The sequence below is a fragment of the Mustela lutreola genome, chromosome 14 (assembly GCF_030435805.1).
Source record: "Mustela lutreola isolate mMusLut2 chromosome 14, mMusLut2.pri, whole genome shotgun sequence".
In the NCBI taxonomy this organism is placed as follows: Eukaryota; Metazoa; Chordata; class Mammalia; order Carnivora; family Mustelidae; genus Mustela; species Mustela lutreola.
Window position 1 is genome coordinate 51,418,286 of NC_081303.1, and position 19,311 is coordinate 51,437,596.

A 19,311-nucleotide genomic window follows, 5' to 3' on the forward strand; every position below is an offset into this window, starting at 1 on the left:
GACCTTGGACAAGCTGTTTTAACTTCTCTATGCCTCAGCTGTGTCATCAATGAAAGCGGAATATTAAAATCTACCTTGTGGGTTTGTGGTGTGGGATAAGTGAATTAAATCTGCCAAGAGTTTAGAAGGGTGTCTGGTACATGGTGGGCACTCAGTGTTAGCTCTTGGGTGCTTTACTTTTCCATTTGGAGGTAAGAGAAGTGGGTACATTGAAAAATGAAAGGAAGGCTGGTATTTTTACAACAAAACTTTATTTACAGAAACGCAACTTAGACTGTTTTGGTATCTCTATTAACAAAATGCCTACAGCTGAGGTATTGCTAAAATCACAATCCAACACCATCCCGGTTTCCCCTTTCTGTGTGGCTCTGAATGCAGCTTAAAACAAAAACAAAATTCTCTTTATAACATACAATGGCTTAAGAAAAACCCTTCTTTAGTTTTTTTTCTATTTAAGAGTTGGAACAGAGACTGCTCATTTAAAATTTGCTATTTACAGAGAAAGTCCGAGAGAAGAGAATAATTGTAAGATGGAGGTTTAGTTGATCTGCTTTTATAACACAATAACCTTATGACTCTAGAAGAATGTAAATAATGTTGGTATACATACTGTTTACATACTGTTACATACTGTTGTGCCGAATTCATTTATCTAACATCGTGCTGAGGAATGAAGAGGATTTCTCCATAGATTTTCAACTTTCATCTTATTCTATTTGCTGATTCACAAAGTCTTGCTCTATTTTAAGGGATTTTCACCAGTTTAATGCAGGAGAACCTGTATCTATGGAAACCTAACAGCTTGGTTCCTTTAAAAAAAATATGTATGCATGGTAATACCCATAGATATATGCTTGGTTGACATACACACATGAATATGTACGAACGCCCCTTATTCAAGAATGTAAAATTAAGAGTATCTGGTATCTAGTTGTAAGAAAAATTCCCCAAGATTGTGAGGTAGTTGAGTGACACATGTAATAATCTTTTCCAGTCTGAACTTAAGAATACACCTTTACTGGATGGAGAGTTGTATAGAGGAAGAGGAATCAATAGAAGAAAAGAATTACAGTGGCTCAAATTAAATTCAGGTAATGAGTCTGAGATAGTAAATAAATAAATCAACAGATGTCTCATTTTTCCCCCCAAAAGAGAAATCAGTAATAAATCCTTACTAATACTTCTAAAGTCAATCCATTAATATGTATTTTAAATAGGAAAAAGTCTGAATATTACACATGTCATTTTTCCTCCCCTTCATCGAATCCAGTCCTCTGCTGAAATATCTAACGAGTCTTCATCTGCGTTCTCCTCTATCTCTGGTAAGTTGCCCCACAGTAGGAAGTTTACACCTGAAAAGAAAAATCATAAAATTACTTAGTGCTGATTGCTATCACACCTCAGAACATGCTGTAGGAAACCTTATAGGTTAACATTCTTGTATGAAACCATAGTGTTAACAGTAAAGAGAAAAGATATTAAAAAATATACCACAGATTTAAAAAATTATCTAATATTATTCATCTAGGACATAAACATTTTTTAGGTCCTTTGAAGAAAGGGTTTGAATTCTAGAAACTTCGAATTCCAAAGGATCTTAAGAGTCCATTTTCTCAAACACTGCCCCCAGCTATATTATTGCATAATCACTCTACACTAATAATTTCCAAATCTATTTTAATGATTTTTAAGGATGGAGATCTCGTAAGATTATTTTAAATCAAGTGTCTCTTTGGAGGGCCCAGGGAAAAGGCTTGAAATAAGTCTCTTCATCTCCTCAACCAGGATGGAAGTAGCTGGTGGCTTTTTCATGATTAAAAAGAAGCAAGGTTTTGAAGCCAGTTATCATCTGAACTGCAATCCTCACAACAGGTGGGTTTTGGTTTCGGGGGTATGAAAGTAGAACTTTGGGACCAGGTTGTAGCTGCCAACACAATAAACAAAACAACAATCTAAAGCCTCATAATGAAAGGACAGTCAGATTTCCTACTGAAGAACCTAACGTAGTTATGTAGTAAAATGACAGGAGCATGAGATGGTTTATTCTGGGCATGTACTCTATCATATAACTTGAAAGCACTAAATTGGGAAGAATCCTATTGTTAGTTGACTTCTAGGAGAGCCAATGGAGTCCAACAAGGAAATGGCCACATGGTAGAATGAAATGAGCCAGTATTTGGAGATTTGGTTTGGATCTAGTCACTGGTAGTAGCCACTACTACCAGGATACCATGGATATTTTTGATACCTCTGCAACAAATGTATGCAACTGCAGACAATATATATTACTTTTTGGGTGTATTTAAAATTTTTTATAGTGTGGCATTATCTGTATCCTTTCTAACTTGCTATTTTCATTCAACATTATGTTTTTGAGATTTACCTATATCCTTGTGTATAGCTTTAGCTCATTTCTTTTTATTTCTGTATTCTGTTCTGTGAATTAAATGTGTATTTAGCAAATATATACATATATAGCAAATAGAGCACATCTCTCATTGCTTCCTAACTTCCCATACTGCATAGGAATTCAAGGAGACATGTACAGTGAGGTGTACTGTTGCATTTTTGAAACAGTAGAAACAATCAACTGTCTCTCTTGGTTGAGATATTAGAATCTAATCAGGCAAGAAGTTAGCATCTCTTTCATGCTGGGGGGTGGATACAGATGTCTCTCATATTTTCTGTAATTTGTGTGTGTGTGTTTGCGCTGTTTATAATAAAAAATATTTCCCCTCCAAGAATGAATGGCATTCTGCTTTTGGTAATATGGCGTTGATGAGATAACAGGATAATAGGGAATTACCAGGCCAAAACCTAAGGGACCGTTAGAACCCATAAGGGTAAATGAGGGCTGTAGTCAACTTGCCTTTGAGAACATTTGTCATTCCCAGGGAATTCGAACTGAGTTCTCTCAAGCATCCCCAGGAGAGCTTTGGGAAATCAGGTCAACATGTGAAGCCTAGTCTAGAACACAGACTTGGGGCCCTTTCAGTCTAAACATTCTAGAATTTCATAAAGCTTGTGTATGCACTCCTTTGATGCTGCTGATTCAGGTGATTCAAGGACAGTCCCAACATCATGAGGAACCCTGTTTTATACCAAGCCTCTAGAAGGTTTTACTTTAAATCACAATATTAGGGTTACAAAGGAGAAGTTTGATATTTTTGGAGTGAATACTCAAGAGACATGAGTAGCTTGGCACAATTGGTTCAAAGGAGAAAAAATAAACTAAGAGATTGGATCTGACAGAAGGAGCACCTTCCTTTCTCTGTTAAGGGAGGAAGGAAATCCTGTGATACATCTGTTTCTCATGGATTAGATTCAATGCAAATGGAAGAATGCAGGGCTTTTATCTTTGAAAAATTGACCAATATTAAAAAGTAAATCAAAATGGAAAGATCTCCACCCTGTGTTTTGAATTCTGTGAAGCAGGAAAAATAGTATCAAAGCAGAAACTTCCTTTAATGTGTCCCATGATCAACACAAATATAAAACTGGAAGCCCAAGCTAGGAGCCCATATGGCAGGGGAATTCAGATAACTCCTTCCTCAAAAATGGCCCTCTTACATCCCAGAGTCTGAAATTAAGACCCGCAAATGATGGGTTGAGAACTACAATTGAGGGACAGGTGATTAAAAAAAAAAATTTGAGTCTATAAAAACCTAAGCATAATTGGTGGGTTTGAAGACCCTGAGAACCTAGCTTATAGTTCATGATCTTTAATCTGGGATGGCAAATCACCCTTAAGAAAAGGAATATGTTTTAGGTTGTGAAGAAGATTAAAACATACATCTAAAAACCTGAGAGTGTTAGTGCCAACCTGGATTGCTGAGTTCTTTAAATTTGTTCTGCAAACTTTAGTTGCCACTAAAAAAATCCCACTCAGAGTCAACCTGGTCTGTTGTGTAAATAGATACCAGACAGAGAAAACTTGTGTCCTACAACAAAACCACATGGCTCTAGACAAGATAAAATGTATCATGTAAATATCCTTTAAGAATTGGTTGTATGCTGGCTCCTGGGTGGCTCAGTGGGTTAAAGCCTCTGCCTTCAGCTTGGGTCATGATTCAGGGTCCTGGGATCGAGCCCCACATCGGGCTCTCTGCTCAGCGGGGAGCCTGCTTCCCCCTTTCTCTCTGCCCGCCTCTCTGCCTACTTGAGATCTCTCTCTGTCAAATAAATAAATAAAATCTTAAAAAAAAAAAAAAAGAATTGGTTGTATGTTACCTAATTAGGACAACATACTGGTATTAAATATTTCCCTTTAATAAAATTCCATCGTAATTTATTGCTATAGATGTCAAAATGTCTGTTTTTATCTTGGAGCAATATCACCAAATACAACGGTTGCCCAGTCATCTTCCCTCCCACCTCCCCACTGCCCCAGCCTCCCCTCCCCGCTTTCTTACACACACACACACACACACATGCATAATTGACTATCAAATCTAAAATCTTCCAAAATTCTCTGGAGTTATAATATGTATCAAGGCAACATTTTAGTACAACTAAAATATTAATTTAGGGACACCTGGGTGGCTCAGTGGTATAAGGCCTCTGCCTTAAATTTGCGGATCAAACCCCGCATTGGGCTCTGGGCTTGGCAGGGAGCCTGCTTCCCCCTCTCTCTCTGCCTACTTGTGAACTCTGTCTGTCAAATAAATAAATAAAATCTTTAAAAAATATATATATTAATTTAAAAAGATCGAGAAGAGGGGCATCTGGGTGGCTCAGTCGTTAAGCTTCTGCCTTCGGCTCACATCATGATCCCAGGGTCCTGGGATGGAGCCCCGTATTGGGCTCCCTGCTCAGTGGAAGCTTGCTTCTGCCTCTCTCACTCCCCCTGCTTGTGTTCCCTCTTTCGCTGTGTCTCTCTCTGTCAAATAAATAAATAAAATCTAAAAAAAAAAACCAAAACCAAAACCAAACAAAAAACGAGAAGAGCCATGTTTGAGGCCTTATATACAATGATGACAATAGAAATGGCAATGAAGTTTGGCTAGTAGTTTCCCTAACTGAATGCTTGGGATCAAAGGACTTGAGTTTCACTCTTTCAACCCAGGTAAGAGGGTTTCAGAGGGAATCCTAAAACGATCTATTGGGAGTTTCACTCAGGTATTGATAGACAAATAAATGTTAGGGGAATTTCTAAGTCAGCTGTTTCTTACCAGTGGAGTCTAGTCTGTTAATATCATAAACTGCTTGGCTGTGAAACATCCAGAAGTGTCCGTTGTTGCAGGAAAGAAGGCAGGAACAACATGGAACGATCACATGATAACCTACAATGTTCCCACTGAGACAGAAAGTAAATACAAGTTAGATACCCCCTAATAACTGGCCATATAAGCATTTTATGTGCTAAAGTAAGTAGATAGACCATATGAAGACCTCATTTCCTCCTAAGAACCTCCACTGCTAGGACCTTTGGGACAGGAGTCACCCGGCAATGTTAAATTTGACAGTGCTACTGCCAAATGGGAAAATTGTCTTCCAGGTGAGTAAAACAATACTAACATATTCTCCATTTCTTTCCTGGGATTCCTTTAGGCATTCTCCTTAAGCTAGTTTCTAGATGCCAGGCCCTAGGGTCGTGATGTGCTCTGTAAAGCACCCACAGTCGATGTGTTATGCGGACATGAGACATGAGATCAACTCAGCTCTGTGGGTAAAAGGTTTTTGCTGGTCCCAGGACTGTGGCAGGTTGGGTTCTTCTATGTTCTAGTTCAATGCCAGCACCTAAAAACTGTCTCAACAGATGGAGGAGTAGGAAGACAGCATGAGCCCCTGTAAACCAAACACAGGCTGGCTGCTCTAATTTTAGTTTTGGTGTTTTTGAAGGAATTCAGAAATAAAGCAAATCCATAGCTTCTTGAAAAAGTTGCAAAAGTTTTGACTGTCTTGTTCAAGAGTATCCATCTGATTATAAGTACCTCAGTTTCCACAGATATTTTTCTTCTATGTGGTCACTATTACATAGAGTGAATATAGAGGGAATGTCTTAGCTAGTGCTTAAAAAAAAATGACAACACAAGCTACTTATACCTTGGATTGTAAAAATTCTTATTATAGCTTGTTCCCATCCTGGAAGATGTGGGAGTCAGTCATTTTTGTGAGGCCCTATAAAAAAAATACTATAAAAGGTACCAGCCTACCTAAAATATGGATTCTAATCATAATCTGCTTGAAAGGCAAACAAATGAAAGCAAGTTGTTCTTGGACCAGGACTGACAGTTATTTGTAAGACTATATTGCAAGAGTAAATTCTATGGCTTCAATCATCATCTATATTCATTCACTCATTCAGCTCATGTTTATTGAACATCTACTATGTGCCAAGTACTGTTGTAGGTACTGGGAATCCAACAGTAGACAAAGTCCTTATACTCACGGAACTAATATTCTAGTAGGGACACATCAGACCATTTTGCTCCCGTATTAAAACCCCTTCAGTGGTTTCCCATTGGCCAAAACTCAAAACAAAAAACCCCTTCATGGCAAGGTCTAGATCTGTGCTAATCCAAAATGTGGCTATTAAGAACTTGAAGTCTGGCTAGACTGAATTGAAGTGTGTATAAATAGAAAACATACACAAGATTTTAAAGACTATGAAGAAAAAAATAGAATGTAAAATATTGCATTAATAATTTTTTATGTTAGTTACATGTTGAAATAGTATTTTGGTTATACTAGGTTAAATAGAACATACAACTTAAATTCATTTCACTTGTTCCTTTTTTACTTTTTAAAATGTGGTTATTATTAGATTTTATTTATTCACTTATTATTTTTTAAAGAAGATTTTAAATTAGATATATGACTTGTAGATTTCTTTTTTTAACATTAAAATTTTTTAATTTTATTAACATATAGTGTATTATTTGCTTCAGGGGTACAGGTCTGTGAATCATCAGTCTTAAAAATTCACAACATTCACCATAGCACATATCCTCCCCAATGTCCATAACCCAGCTACCCTTGTAGATTTCTATTGGATAGCCCTCATCTAGATTATCTGGATTCTGACTGTATCTCTAATTTACTCATACAACTCTTCCTTGATGTTCACAATGTCTTAGCCACTCGCCATTCTCTTCTTATTTCTTGAAAATGTTAAGCTTCTTCTTGCGTTGGGTTCTCCACACTTGATGTTCCATCTGCCTAGAACATTTCCCCTTGGGGTCCTTCTCATCCTTTTGGATTCAACTCCAATGTTACCTTCTCATGAGAAGGCTTCCCTAAGCATGCTACCTCAAAGAGTTTTTTTTGTTTTTGTTTTTGTTTTTTAACCTCAAAGAGCTTTTACCTACTCCCCCAAACTCTGCTATTCTCTATCATTTATTATAATAGTTATATATATATAACTATTATAATAATGATTTCCTTTGGAACACTTTCCACCCTATGAATTATTTTTTTTTAAGAAGTCTCCACACCCAGTGCAGGGCTTGAATTCACAACCCTGAGACCAAGAGTCACATGCTCCACTGACTAAGCCAGCCACGTACCCCAAACTTTATCTATCTATCTATCTATCTATCTATCTACTTATTTATTTATTTAAAGGAGGCTCCACATCCAACATGGGGCTTGAACTCACAACCCTGAGATCTAGAGTTGTGTGCTCTACTGACCGAGCCAGCTGGTATCCCTCATACTCTATTCAATATCTTATTTATTTAAATATCTGACTAACTGATTGTCTTCCCACTAGAATATAATGTCAGTGATTTTTGTCTATCTATTGCTGGGTTTCTAGCCCCCATATCAGTGGCTAGCACATAGAACTTCAATAGATAGTTTGAATGAATAAAAGAATGAATTTAAATCATCATTAACACATAAGAATTTGAATTATTAGGATTATAATTTATAACCCAAACCCCATTTAAGTGTAAAAATAATCTCAGCTTTCTTCTCTCTAAAATGGGACTAATAATGCTCAAGTTTCCCTACCTCTCAAAAAATAATAGTAATAGTTTTCATCTGTGTTATAATTCATGATCTAAGGGCACCTGAGTGGCTCAGTGGGTTAAATCTTTACTTTTGGCTCAGCTCATGATCTCAGGGTCCTGGGATTGAGTCCTGCATTGGGTTCTCTGTTCAGCAGAGAGCCTGCACCCCTTCCGCCCGCCTTCTGCTCTGCCTACTCGTGATCTCTCTCTCTGTCAAATGAATAAATAAAATCTTTAAAAGAAATAATTTATGACCTATTAAGCCTTTTAACATTCATAACATTCCATAACGTAAACACAAAAGATATTTAAATTTCTATCTTCTTAAGTTAGAAGATAGTTTCTGTCTTCTAAAGATATAAATTAGACAAGGAAACAGAGGTTCAGGGGTTTCGATGTTTAAGGAGTTTACGTGAGATCACATTGAGAGTAAGTGTAGGGCCAGGGCTCAAACCTGATTTGTTATGATTGTAACTGTGTTTTTTCCTCCTAAACTATCTTGCTTTTTTCTGAAAATGGAACCAGAGATTTGTCAATGTACTCTGAAAAATGATAAAATCATATACAAATGTGACACAAGACCCTTCTAAAAAATTATTCTAAATAACAAATGGGCTTTCAATGGCTCATTGCATGGGTTATAACCAGTGCTTGATACGGCCCACTGAACGTTTCTCCGTGTTGTGGTGTTAACATCCATCTTCCAAATGCAGGGCTATCTAGAATCTTGCCAAAAATTACCATTTTAAGCATGCGATGTCCTTCAGTTTACATTTGCAGATTTCAGTGAAATAGCATCTTCCAATGAAGTCCACTGCACTGGAGAGAGAAACGTGCAGAAATAGTCAAGGTATGTTGAAAAAGATTGCTGTAAAAAATGCACATAATGTAAAATTTACCAACTTAGTAATTTTTTAAGTGTACAGTTCCGAAGTGTTAAGTGTTGAGCAATGTTCTACATTGTTGAGCAATGAACCTCCAGGCCATTTTCATATTGCAAAACTGAAACTCTCTACCCATTAAACAACTCCCCATTTCCCTCTGCAACCACCATCTACTTTCTGTTTCTATGAATCTATTTTATATAGCACATATAAGTGAAAGCACACAGTATTTGTCTTTTCGTGACTGGCTGATTCCATTTAGCATAATGTTCTCAAGGTCCATCCATGCTGTAGCAAGCAGCGGGATAGCCCTCCTTAATAAGGCTGAATAATACTATACTGTATGCATATACCACATTTTATTCATTCATCTGTTGATGAACATTTAGCATTTTTGTTTCCATCTCTCCATTACTGTGAATTGAGAACATGTGCATGCAAATATACCTTTTAAATCCTGCAATGAATTTTTTGGGATAGATATAACTAAATATAAGCACACACTCAGATATATACACACACCCAGAAGTGGGATTCCTGGATCATATGGTAATTCTATTTTCAGTTTCTCAGGAACTTCCATGCAATTTTCCATAGCAGCAGCACCATTCTATGTTCCTACCAGTGGTGCACAAGGGTTCCAATTTTTTCATATCCTTGTCATTAAGTTTACTTTTGCTTGTGATTTAGCATGAATTTTGTAGGCCCAAAGAGCTGAAAGAAACTCTGGAGTAGAACAATAGTAGATTTTAGGGGGACCTGGGTGGCTCAGTGGGTTAAAGCCTCTGCCTTCGGCTCAGGTCATGATCCCAGGGTCCCGAGATCAAGCCCCACATCAGGCTCTCTGCTCAGCAGGGAGCCTGCTTCCTCCTCTCTCTGCCTGCCTCTCTGCCCGCTTGTGATCTGTCTGTCAAATAAATAAATAAAATACTTAAAAAAAAAAAAGAACAATAGTATATTTTGTAAGAGTCAGTTAATACTTGTGAGCTTACATAAATACAACAAAACTTTCATTTAAAAAAATTTCATGTGTTCATTAATCATACATATCTTAGCATGTTAATCCATTACAGTCATAAACAATAGAAAAAAACCTGGTTCCATTCTCAACTCTGGTTTTACCTCTAACAGTTCACATACCTGAGCCCTCATCTTACTGTTTACTACAGCCATTGCAAAGACGAATGGGTTAATATTTTAAATTTGTGTGCATCTGTGTGGATGCACTACAAAAAGGAAAAGCACTAGACAACAACTCATAGGATGTATGCAATAGTAGGTTCTAGATTTATTGTCTAGTTCTTTTTCTTTTTGCAACACACACACACACACACACACACACACGTACTCAAACTAGTAACCCAAATATCTTTGTATGACTACACTTAAACCACCTCAGAAAAGATTTCAAGAAAGGAAGAGTTTTACAGCTTGGAGTACGTTTTTAAAATGTTCAAGTTTCTATCATTGAAAAGTTCATTTTAAAGTGTTACGATTATTGGCCTGCTTCCTCTGGCTCTGTGTCCAAAGAATAGCTGTTTACCTGTATTTTGGATAATTACTCTTTCACTTTAATGATAAAGACCCAAATTTTGAAAATTATGTAAGGGCATATATATATGCTGACTATGGAAAGAGAAAGTACCTTTTAGAGCCCGAAATGGTACATTTGAGTCAAATAAAATCGCTATTCATCCAAATAGGTAGCAAATTCTTAAGGACTCTACCAACAAAAGTGGGTAGTGTCCGAAAACAGAATTTAAGAGGACTTAATTATGCAAATGGATAGTATCTGAAACAGTGAACAAGGATTGTTTCAGGGCGAAGTCTATTTCATCTCATACAAATTTATTTCTCGCTCACCAGGAGAGAGATTTTTGAGAAAAGAACACTGACTTACACGGACAATGAATCTGAATCAGCCTGCCAATTGCAAATAATGGCAGAAAATTATGAACATTTTTTGGCCTAAAACCTTATGGATAAAACTGAAAAACCTAGTGGCCTCTTCTTTCTCAGAGTACGGAAAATCTTGCCCGACTTTACCTAGAGTCTACGGTCTAAGTCCTGGCCTGGATCCAGTGAGATTAGGATGGTTGGGCAGGGCACAGCGCCAGGCATTCAGGTTCAGGGATGTGGTCACATGACTGTCATTGAAGGAGAAGCATGACATCAGGACTGACCACTCTGGCTAAACCACAGACTTTGTCCAGACAGTCTGCCCACTTAGTTATACTCCAAAGGGATCATCAGACTCTTGGGAGTGGCTGGAACACCAAAATGATAAGCTCCTTGTTGACTCCCCGAGGTCCAAACCATACACTTTTCCCATTTAGTTAAAGGCTACCGTTGCCCGCCACTAGCATGACTTACTTGGTAGGAGGGATGTCTGTAGAGAAAAGGTCTATTTCAGTATCAGCCAGCAAAACAGCCTTCATTCCCCTAGAGCTGAGCACTTGTTTACAGAATTTGCAACACAGGATGGACACGCACCGGTCCTTGAAACTACTGCTGGTAGACATGGCGTCCCGGGAAGGATGCGGGGTGGGATTTTTGAAAGAGGAGAGACAAGAGCAGCCCCTTTGCTCGTTTGATTCCCCCGGGGTCGACAATTAGATCGCGAGGTCTAGAGCTCTTCTAAGCCCTCGGTTGGGAAGGAAATGAGTTCTTTTCTGTTTCCCGTGGGAAGGTGAAAAGTAATATTTATTGAGGAGGCGCTCGGGGAAGGGAGTAGGGTTTGAAGCTGGGGAGGCGCGAGCTGCAAGGGGCCTCGGGAACTTCTCTACCGCCCGCTCCCCAGCCCGGAGGCTAAAAGGCTCCTCCACGCTTCAGCCCCCGCCCCTTGGAGCAATATCCTAAGCTTTCCCCCGCCGCGCCTTCCGGAGAAAGCTCGCCTCCTAAGCCCCTCCCTCGGAGCTCTCCAAGTCCTCGCGCTCGGACCGCCGGCCAAGCGTCCCTGCTACCCACGCCTCGTCTTTGGAAGTCCTTCTCCTCTTCCCAGGATCCAGAAATCCCCTCAGCTTTTCCCAGGACCCCTGGTTGTCCTCAGTCCTCCCGGGAGCCTCCCCCGCTCTGCTCGCTGGCAGCGAGCTCCCGCTTCTCTTCTCTCCAGGCAGCCCCCAGCCCTCAGCGTGCAGACGGGCTCTCGCGCCGTTTCTCTCGGTCCCCAGTCCCTCAGCTCGGCCTCGTGCCCCCCGCGGTCCCCTTAGGTCTCCCTCCGGGCGGCCGCTCCGGAGCGCGCGGTGGGGTTGGCGGGACGGGGCAGAGATCGCTTTGGGGGCTCAGCCAGCGCTGGGGTCTCTGTCACCGAACGCGTCGTTTTTTTGCTCCTTCTTCCGCTCTCTCTGCCTTTCCAACCGGCTGTCAGTTTGAATTGCCGGCGCCGCGCACCGATTGGGAGAACCAGAGTTCGCCCGCGTCCCGCATTGGAAGGTTCGGGAGCCTTCCCCTGCTGAGCTCTTAGTGGCTTGGAGACCGTACGCCCCGCCTCAGTAACGGTGCCGAGATCTGTTCAGCTTTCTGGTTGGTGGGGTTTGGCTCCGCCTCCGCTCTCATTGGCCGGTCCCTGGAGGCTTGGGCAAATCCTACTCCTGCCCCAGTGAAAGCGTCAAGGCACGCCCTTCGCGCTTCTTATTGGAAGATTTTCTACAGTCCCCGCCGTACTCTACTCTCTATTGGCTAAAATTCTCCGCAACGCCCCTCCTTTCTACCCCGGTCCAATTGGTCGTGCTTTCTCTCAAGAGTTTGTGTTTGGCTGTTAGTTCCATTTTAACCCCGCCCACTAATTCTACTTTAGGGTTAGGCAACCCTGGGAGGAGCTTACTTTGTGACCACGCCTCGGTGGTGCTAGTCACACCTCCGAGTTTCGCCAGCTCCTCCTCCTCATTCCTGTCCTCTCGGGATCAGCTATTCCTATTGGCTGTGGGCCCCATCGGTCGATAGACTACGGGCTGTGATTGGTAAGGGGGTGGGCTCTGCTTCCCGGCGGGGTCCTGCGGAGTTGGCGGAGGCTCCTCAGGGGACTAGGGGACCGATCTGCGTAGAAGCGGGTGGCGGGGAAGAGGGGTAGAGATCTCTGAGTGGGAAGCGGAGCCGGGGGCCCGGGACCCGTCGCGTCAGAGCCAGGTAAAGGCTCCTTCCCTCTCCCCTTTCCTCTTCCCGGCCGCCGGAGCCCTGTCTGAACAAACTCCGGCAGGGGCGGGAAGGAGAGGGCGCGGATGCTGCTTGCGGCATCGCCTAGCAGTGCCGCCCGGAATCCTTCAGACCCCCTCCCCCCCGACCCTCTCCAAAGCTTCCAGTACAGCCCATAATACTTCTCAAGACTGCATCTCTCTCTGCCGTTCACCGCACAGCCTGGGACTCTGCCCTGGGACTCTGCCGCCGCGAAGCCCTCGCCCAGCCCCCTCCCCAAGTCCTCTTCACACGGGCACCCTTGGTCCACTTTTGGGTAACCGTCGCTGGCATCACCCGTTACCATCGGCTACCGCCTTCCCCTGTCTCCAAGCCCTGGTAGACAGCCGGGTTACAGCCCAGGACCCGGGATAGTTGTTCCGCCCTGCTTCCGGGGCTCTTGCCCTGTCCCGGTCCCCGGCCCGCCTGGAATGGCTCCTTTTATGCACCCCCGTTCCTAGACTCATAGCGGGTCCCCCAAGTTGCTAACATCCTTACGCACCATGTAACATCGTGGCCCGCGGCAGTCTCCTCACCCCCACTCCCTCCCTAGGTAATCTTCCCTGTGCCCTCTCTCTCCACCTCCCAAGCCCGTGCGGAGGCTCCAGTTATCCCCGGCTCCCGTGCAGCCTCTGGACCCCACCTCACACCCCCCTCCCCGCTTCCTGCCCGCCTGAACCAACACGCCGCCTGGGCTCCCTCTTCCTCCCGGCGCGGGAAGTGGGAGACACCGGCGGGAGCCCGCCCCCCTCACCCCCCAGCGGCCTCCTGACAAGGAGAGGGTAAGGGGCGACCAGGGAGGGAGGGTAGTCGCGGCGGCATGGTGGGGAGCTAGACGCCCGACTCTGCGCTCCGGCTGCTTCCCTCCCGCCTCCCGGGCCTGGGCCGGGGCGGGATTTCCTCCGGCACCTCCGGGTGCGAGGAGTCGGGACTGCGACCCTCCCGACCTCTCCTCCCCCAGCCTGGGTCTGGGTGCGGTATCGAGATACCGTGGGCATGGGTGACAAAAAAATATCTGGGGTGGTATTTAAGAGTCACTCTGGTCCCCGGCTTCGGGGAGGCGGTGGCTGCCTTCCGTCCCCCGCCCCTGGGTTTTCCCGACTCCGACCCTAGCCTCTAACCCGTTTCCTGCTTCTGTCGACCACATTGTTTTCCTGGATGTGCCCCGTGCCGAGCAGGCTTTTTCCTGCAGGTCTCCCCCCCACCCCCGCAAACATTTTGCTGCCAAGAGAAGCTAGTAACCAAAAACAAAACAACTGGGAGGAGGGGCGGGAGGGGAAGAAAAGTTGTGCCCGGGTGGCTTGTCCCTCCCTGGCTTTGATCCCTTTTGAGGTCCAGGGAGTTGCCCCAGCCGGGGGTCAGGGGCCGCGTCGGAGCCACTGCCGAGAGTGCTGCCTTCGGCTGGCAGCTGCCCAGTGCTGGCGGGGCTCGGAGGCCGCCGAGGTGCCGCAGTCCCCGCCCGGAGCCCCGCGTTCCCGCCGCAGTCCCCACCCGAAGCCCGCGCAGGCGGCTGCTCCAAAGTGTTTTCTTCCAGCCTTAAAACAAAATCCGGAGGGAGCTTCCTTCCTCCGCACCTCGCCGCGCCGGGCTTTGTGGGCCGGGCGGTGTTTGGCCGAGATGAATGGGCCCTGGCCGGGCTTGGAACGACGTCCCCTACCCCACCCCCGCCGCGATTAGGATCTACACTGGGGCTGATCGCCCCCTCCCCTTTTCCTTGCATTTACAGGCAAGTGAACCGGAGCAAACGACTTCCGATCCAGTCTGCGCTGCTGCGGCTCCCGTTTGGGATTTGATTTGCAGCATCTTCGAGCCTGTGCAACAAAAAAACCGCGAAGCACGCCCAGCCCTCCCCGGCACCCTGTTACGCACCCACTCCCTCCCGGGGACACAGCTGGGCGCGTCCACACCCCCGCACCCCCCACACCATGTTGTACGGAAGGACTTCCACTCCCTGCCTCTGTCGTTGATGTCAGACCCCAGGCCAGCCTCCGGGCGCTGCAGTTCTCCCGGCTAATGCTGAGGCTGCGGCTCCGGCTCTAGCACAGGAACCAGCCGCAGCTGCCGCGCCCGGCCCCAGCGTCCACCGTCTGCATGTGCCCGCCGTAGCCTTCTGCCCAGCCCGCAACCCGCGCTCCCCGGAGCGCTGGAGACCACCGCGGGGGGCCCCTTCTGCCCTTGGGAGAAGCGGTCTTGGAGGTATTGATCTCGGTGGTTGGATTTTTCCCGTGGATCTATCAGTTCACAATTTGAATTTGGAAGAAAGAAGGAAAACATGACGTCTCCGGCCAAATTCAAAAAGGATAAGGAGATCATAGCAGAGTACGATACTCAGGTCAAAGGTAAGGGCTTTGAAAAATAGCATAATGCATATGTTCTGTGGGCCATTGAGGCTTGCATTTCCATCCTGATTTGCAGGCTGTTCATTTCTTTGGGTGGAGCAGGTGGGGACAGGCTGAGCCCAGAGGTGGTTTCATAGGTGGGTTTGAGCCTCCGAGGGATGGACTGTGCCAGGGGCCACAGGCTCTGGAAAGGAATTTTTAGAGTGGGCTTTAGGTTTGCTCCTGGAGGGCTGGCCCTGATTTTGGCAGCCCTATCCCCCAAGCCTATATCGGGTGGGGGGAGGGGCGAGAGGTTCTTGGAGAGAGAAAGGCAGCAGTTTGCCTCTGGGTCTCTGGGTCAGGTTTCCTTGAAGGACAACTGGAATCTGACAGGTGTTTGGGAATTTATTTCTGAGGTTGAAGAGGAGTGCAGGTAGAGAAAGGCAACCTTGAGAAGGTGTACCATTTGGGGAGACCCAGGAGAGGCAGGGTTGTTTTTTTTTTTTTTTTTCCTGATGCACTATATCAAAAGGTGACATTTGCTGTGGCATCGGTTGCAGAAAGTCTCCAGCCACCTTGGGTGCTCCTTGTACCCGCCAGGTCTCCGGTTGCCTTGCATTCTGTCCGAGATGAGAGGACAGAAAGAATAAGGTCATTTCACACCCTGTCTCCGCCCTCACCTAAACATGAATGGAGTTGGCATGTTAGGGTTGCTGGGTGGTGCTGATTCTGGAGAATGGGAAGACATAATTGTTTAACCCTTCTGGGTTGTCACCCTCTGCTCCAGAATGCGTGCTTGTTAAAGGACCACTTCTCTCTGCAAAAATGCGAAGGGTAAAGCAGAAAGTGGACCCAGAGAAACCAGCTGTGCTGTCTGCAGGTTTAGTTGACTACCTGACTTGGTGCATGAATCCGAGCCCCTTCCCAGACAACCTTTTTTTAACCAGTCAATCCCACAGGAGGGGTTCCCGCCTGTTACAGAGCCCCAGGATGTGTTTGTGCAAGGCACTGTCCCTTCCTGGCCAGCTACTGGGAAGAGCCATGTGCTCCAGCCCATTGAGACTTCAGCTGGGGAGTGGGAGAGGTGGGTGGCCTTGAATGTTACACCACATGGTTGGAGCTCTGGGTTTTCCTTTGTTTCAGAGTACAGAGGGAGGGGCCCCTCCTTCTTTCCCTGCACCAATGCAAGGAGACCTTTTCCTATCATAGAGGACTTGGGAAGGGCCATGTCTCCTTTCTAATGATTGCCCGGGGTGGGGATAGTGTAGAGCTTGAAATGGGCAGCTGCCTTATCTCTTGGAAGGTTGGAATGTAGTTTGAAGTCCCCATTTTGCCTGTAGGGTCTTTTTAATGTCTTCAGCTTGGTCATTGCTGGAGGTGCCCTGAGGGGCCTTCTATCCACTTGGCTGCAGATATTGGTGGGTTTATTACAGAGATGGGGGAGTTGATTGATTGATGGCTTCAGTTGAACAGGGATTGGGAAAGGTGTGGTTGTGAGTTATAATTGAGGTCTTGGCCTCTTGTCACTGTTCATAATCTGGGCCTGTTTTTGTAAACAATAGGCCACTGGCCTCTGTGTCCTATCCAGATGACTGTATTCTGCTCCTGGAGTCCCCCTTGCCATTTTAACCAGATATGTCACTCTATTTTTTTTTTTACATATCCTATTCTTAACTGTTGCCATAGGGAGCGTTAATAACTTTGACTTTCCCAGATTTCTCTCGAGAAGCACGCTATTTGACTAAGGTGCAAAGTGATTTTACACATTTATTTTTCAGAAGGTTCAGGGCTGATAGGTGTTAATAGAACCTTGTCTGCTGATTCCTATTGGTGAAAGATTTCTCACGAGTGTCTCAAAATTGAACAGTTGTGTATTTACAAACATTGCTCATTGAGATGATGTAATGCAGTTGGCTATTTGGGGTTTATCTTCAACCTTGCCGCAAGCAGGAGGCTGTTTTGCTTTGCTCTGATATTTTCCATTGACACTCTTCAGGATCATAGAATTTTATAGGTGACCGAGCATGATGTCTTACCCACAGAAGGTGCCTGATAAAAAACTGATTTAAATGATTTAGTCCCTCATTTGATAGCGGAGGAGAGTACAGAGAAATTGAGAGGCTTGTCCAAGGTCACACAGCTAGGTGGTGGTAGTTGAAATGAGAAGGAGGTGACCGACTTCCCATTCTGTGCTTTATTCTATTCCTATGTACAATGAAACATCATCTGACCAGAACAGGAAACAAGAAATCCTTAAGAAGCCCAAATCTGTCAATGAATAATAGTAGTAGTGATAATAGTAATGGGTTACATTTTGGATGCCCATGATGTTCGAGCCTGTCTGAAGTGCTTTAATATATAAGTTGTCTTGTTTAATTCCCACATCAACCGGGAAGGTAGATACTATTTTACCCTCTTTCACTGCATGAAGAAACAGGCTTAGAGAGGGTGAGAAATCTTCCCAAGGTCACACAGCTAAACCCTGCCAGCTTGACTCCATTGCTCTATTCGTCAGCTCTTTATTTAGTGCCTTCTGTGTGTTCCAGGGACTGGACATAGAGCAGTGAACAAGACAAAGACCCCCTCCCTTACGGAGCTAACATTCTAGAACCCAAGTTCTTCGTGGAAGAGCATCGAAATCAGAGACAAAGGACCCGGGTTCTAGGTTGGCTTTGCTCTCCCACTAGGTAGAAGCCGTCGGTCAGAATTCTGACTTTCAGGTTTTTCTGTGTTACACAGGAGTGGTACTGCTGCTTGTCTTCTCTCCCAGATGCCAAGATAAAAAAGAAAATTGCTCTTTTGGTCTGGTGGCTGAGAGCACTGGTTTTTGAGTCCAAGGGACCGAGGTTTCAAATCTTGGTTCAGTTGCTCTTTGGGCAAGTTCTGTGACTTGTCTGAGCCTTAGTTTCCTCTCCGGAAAATAAGCAAAATCCCGTGCATTTCCTATGGCAGGTGTTAGGAGTCCGTGGGATCGTGTAAGAAAAGCCTTGAGCGTGGTGTGTGCTCACTAGTAGCGCGGGCTACTCCCCTGTTAGTGGGCCTCGCTTCCTGCTGCACTGGGCTAACCGGAAGGCCACACTGCCCGTTCACCCCCAAAGTGCCAGCGGTTCCATGGGGGGACACAAGTCTGGGAATGAAACTTGAGTTCTAGTTTAGGTTCCTCCAGTCGTGGTGAAAGGTATCTTAAACCCTGTAGACCTCAGTTTCCCTTTGTGAACAGGTAGACTAATTGTTGGCCGCCGTTGCCTTGTATTCTCTGACCCTCCTGGGTTTTGCCTTTTTTGGTCAGAAACGGTTTGAATCCAGTGAACTCGAAATGGACTCTGTGGGACCTCGTCTACCTGTGGCTTTTGCCTCCCTTTCAACCACCTGCTTGCATGTGCCCCGAAGGGCTTCTGAGGCTGCAGCCCCAACCCTCCCCCAGCCAGCGTTTATGAGGGGCGTGCCTCCTTAGTCAGCCTGCCCTGTAGCCGCCTTCTTCAAAACCATCATTGTTTCTGGTTTGTGGGTGTTCAGATTCCTTTGAAAGTTCATGCCTCTCAATGTCTGACTCGAAAGCAATAATATTCTTAATGCTTTTACATCGCGCTTTCCAATTAATGAAACGCTTTCATACATATGAATGTGTGGAAATTCTCGACAACCCTGGTCAGGTTCACGGTCATAACCGGAGGCCTTTTGGCCTGTAGCCTGTTGGCTTCTTTCAAGACGGGAGCAGCACAAGGTGGTAGAGCGCAAGGCCTGGTTATTGGCGGCGGTTTCCCATCCCTGCGGGGTCTCCCGGCTCGCTGTCGACCTTATTCAGGACCCCTCTCCTTTACCTTCCCATACCTTGAGTTTTTCTAGTGGCCCAGAAAGCTTGAGATTGACAGTTAGTGCACATGTTCCAGGAGGAATCCTCTGAAACAGAGTGACACTGTGTGCTGAGCAAATTTTCTTTCTTGAGAACATTGGGGGGCTTGTCTTTTTTTTTTTTTTTTTTTA

The 19,311-nt window shown here is 44.9% G+C and overlaps 2 protein-coding genes across 10 annotated transcripts in view; one reads left to right on the forward strand and one right to left on the reverse strand.

The window, feature by feature from the left end:
* Window positions 1-234: 234 nt before the first annotated feature.
* On the reverse strand, window positions 235-12,783 carry FAM72A (family with sequence similarity 72 member A). 2 transcript variants are annotated; one of them, XM_059146590.1, is made up of 4 exons: window positions 11,213-12,783; window positions 8,697-8,774; window positions 5,172-5,296; window positions 235-1,352 (listed from the first exon to the last, which is right to left on the reverse strand). In XM_059146590.1, the coding sequence occupies exons 1-4, from the start codon at window positions 11,359-11,361 to the stop codon at window positions 1,258-1,260; spliced, it is 447 nt and encodes a 148-aa protein (XP_059002573.1). In that variant the 5' UTR covers window positions 11,362-12,783; the 3' UTR covers window positions 235-1,257. The 2 variants fall into 2 exon arrangements, with proteins under 2 accessions (XP_059002573.1, XP_059002574.1); XM_059146591.1 differs by lacking the exon at window positions 5,172-5,296.
* Window positions 12,784-12,817: 34 nt separating this feature from the next.
* The window catches only part of SRGAP2 (SLIT-ROBO Rho GTPase activating protein 2), a 231,543-nt gene continuing 225,049 nt past the window's right edge, over window positions 12,818-19,311 (forward strand). For 7 of the 8 annotated variants that reach the window (XM_059146580.1, XM_059146582.1, XM_059146587.1 and 4 more), the window contains exons 1-2: window positions 12,818-12,964; window positions 14,736-15,348. In XM_059146580.1, coding sequence (XP_059002563.1) covers window positions 15,282-15,348 — 67 coding nt within the window. In that variant the 5' untranslated portion in view covers window positions 12,818-12,964; window positions 14,736-15,281. Of the gene's footprint in view, window positions 12,965-13,633; window positions 13,792-14,735; window positions 15,349-19,311 lie in introns of those variants that run through there. The other variant, XM_059146581.1, reaches the window with a different exon arrangement.

Bases quoted from the DNA above. Each gene is read 5' to 3' on its own strand.
- FAM72A (XM_059146590.1), bottom strand. From the start codon at position 11,361: ATGTCTACCAGCAGTAGTTTCAAGGACCGGTGCGTGTCCATCCTGTGT. The intron at 8,775-11,212 runs GTAAGTCATGCT...TTCTCTCTCCAG, and splicing joins ACAGACATCCCTCCTACCAA to TGCAGTGGACTTCATTGGAA. The intron at 5,297-8,696 runs GTAATTTTTGGC...TTTCTGTCTCAG, and splicing joins GACATCGCATGCTTAAAATG to TGGGAACATTGTAGGTTATC.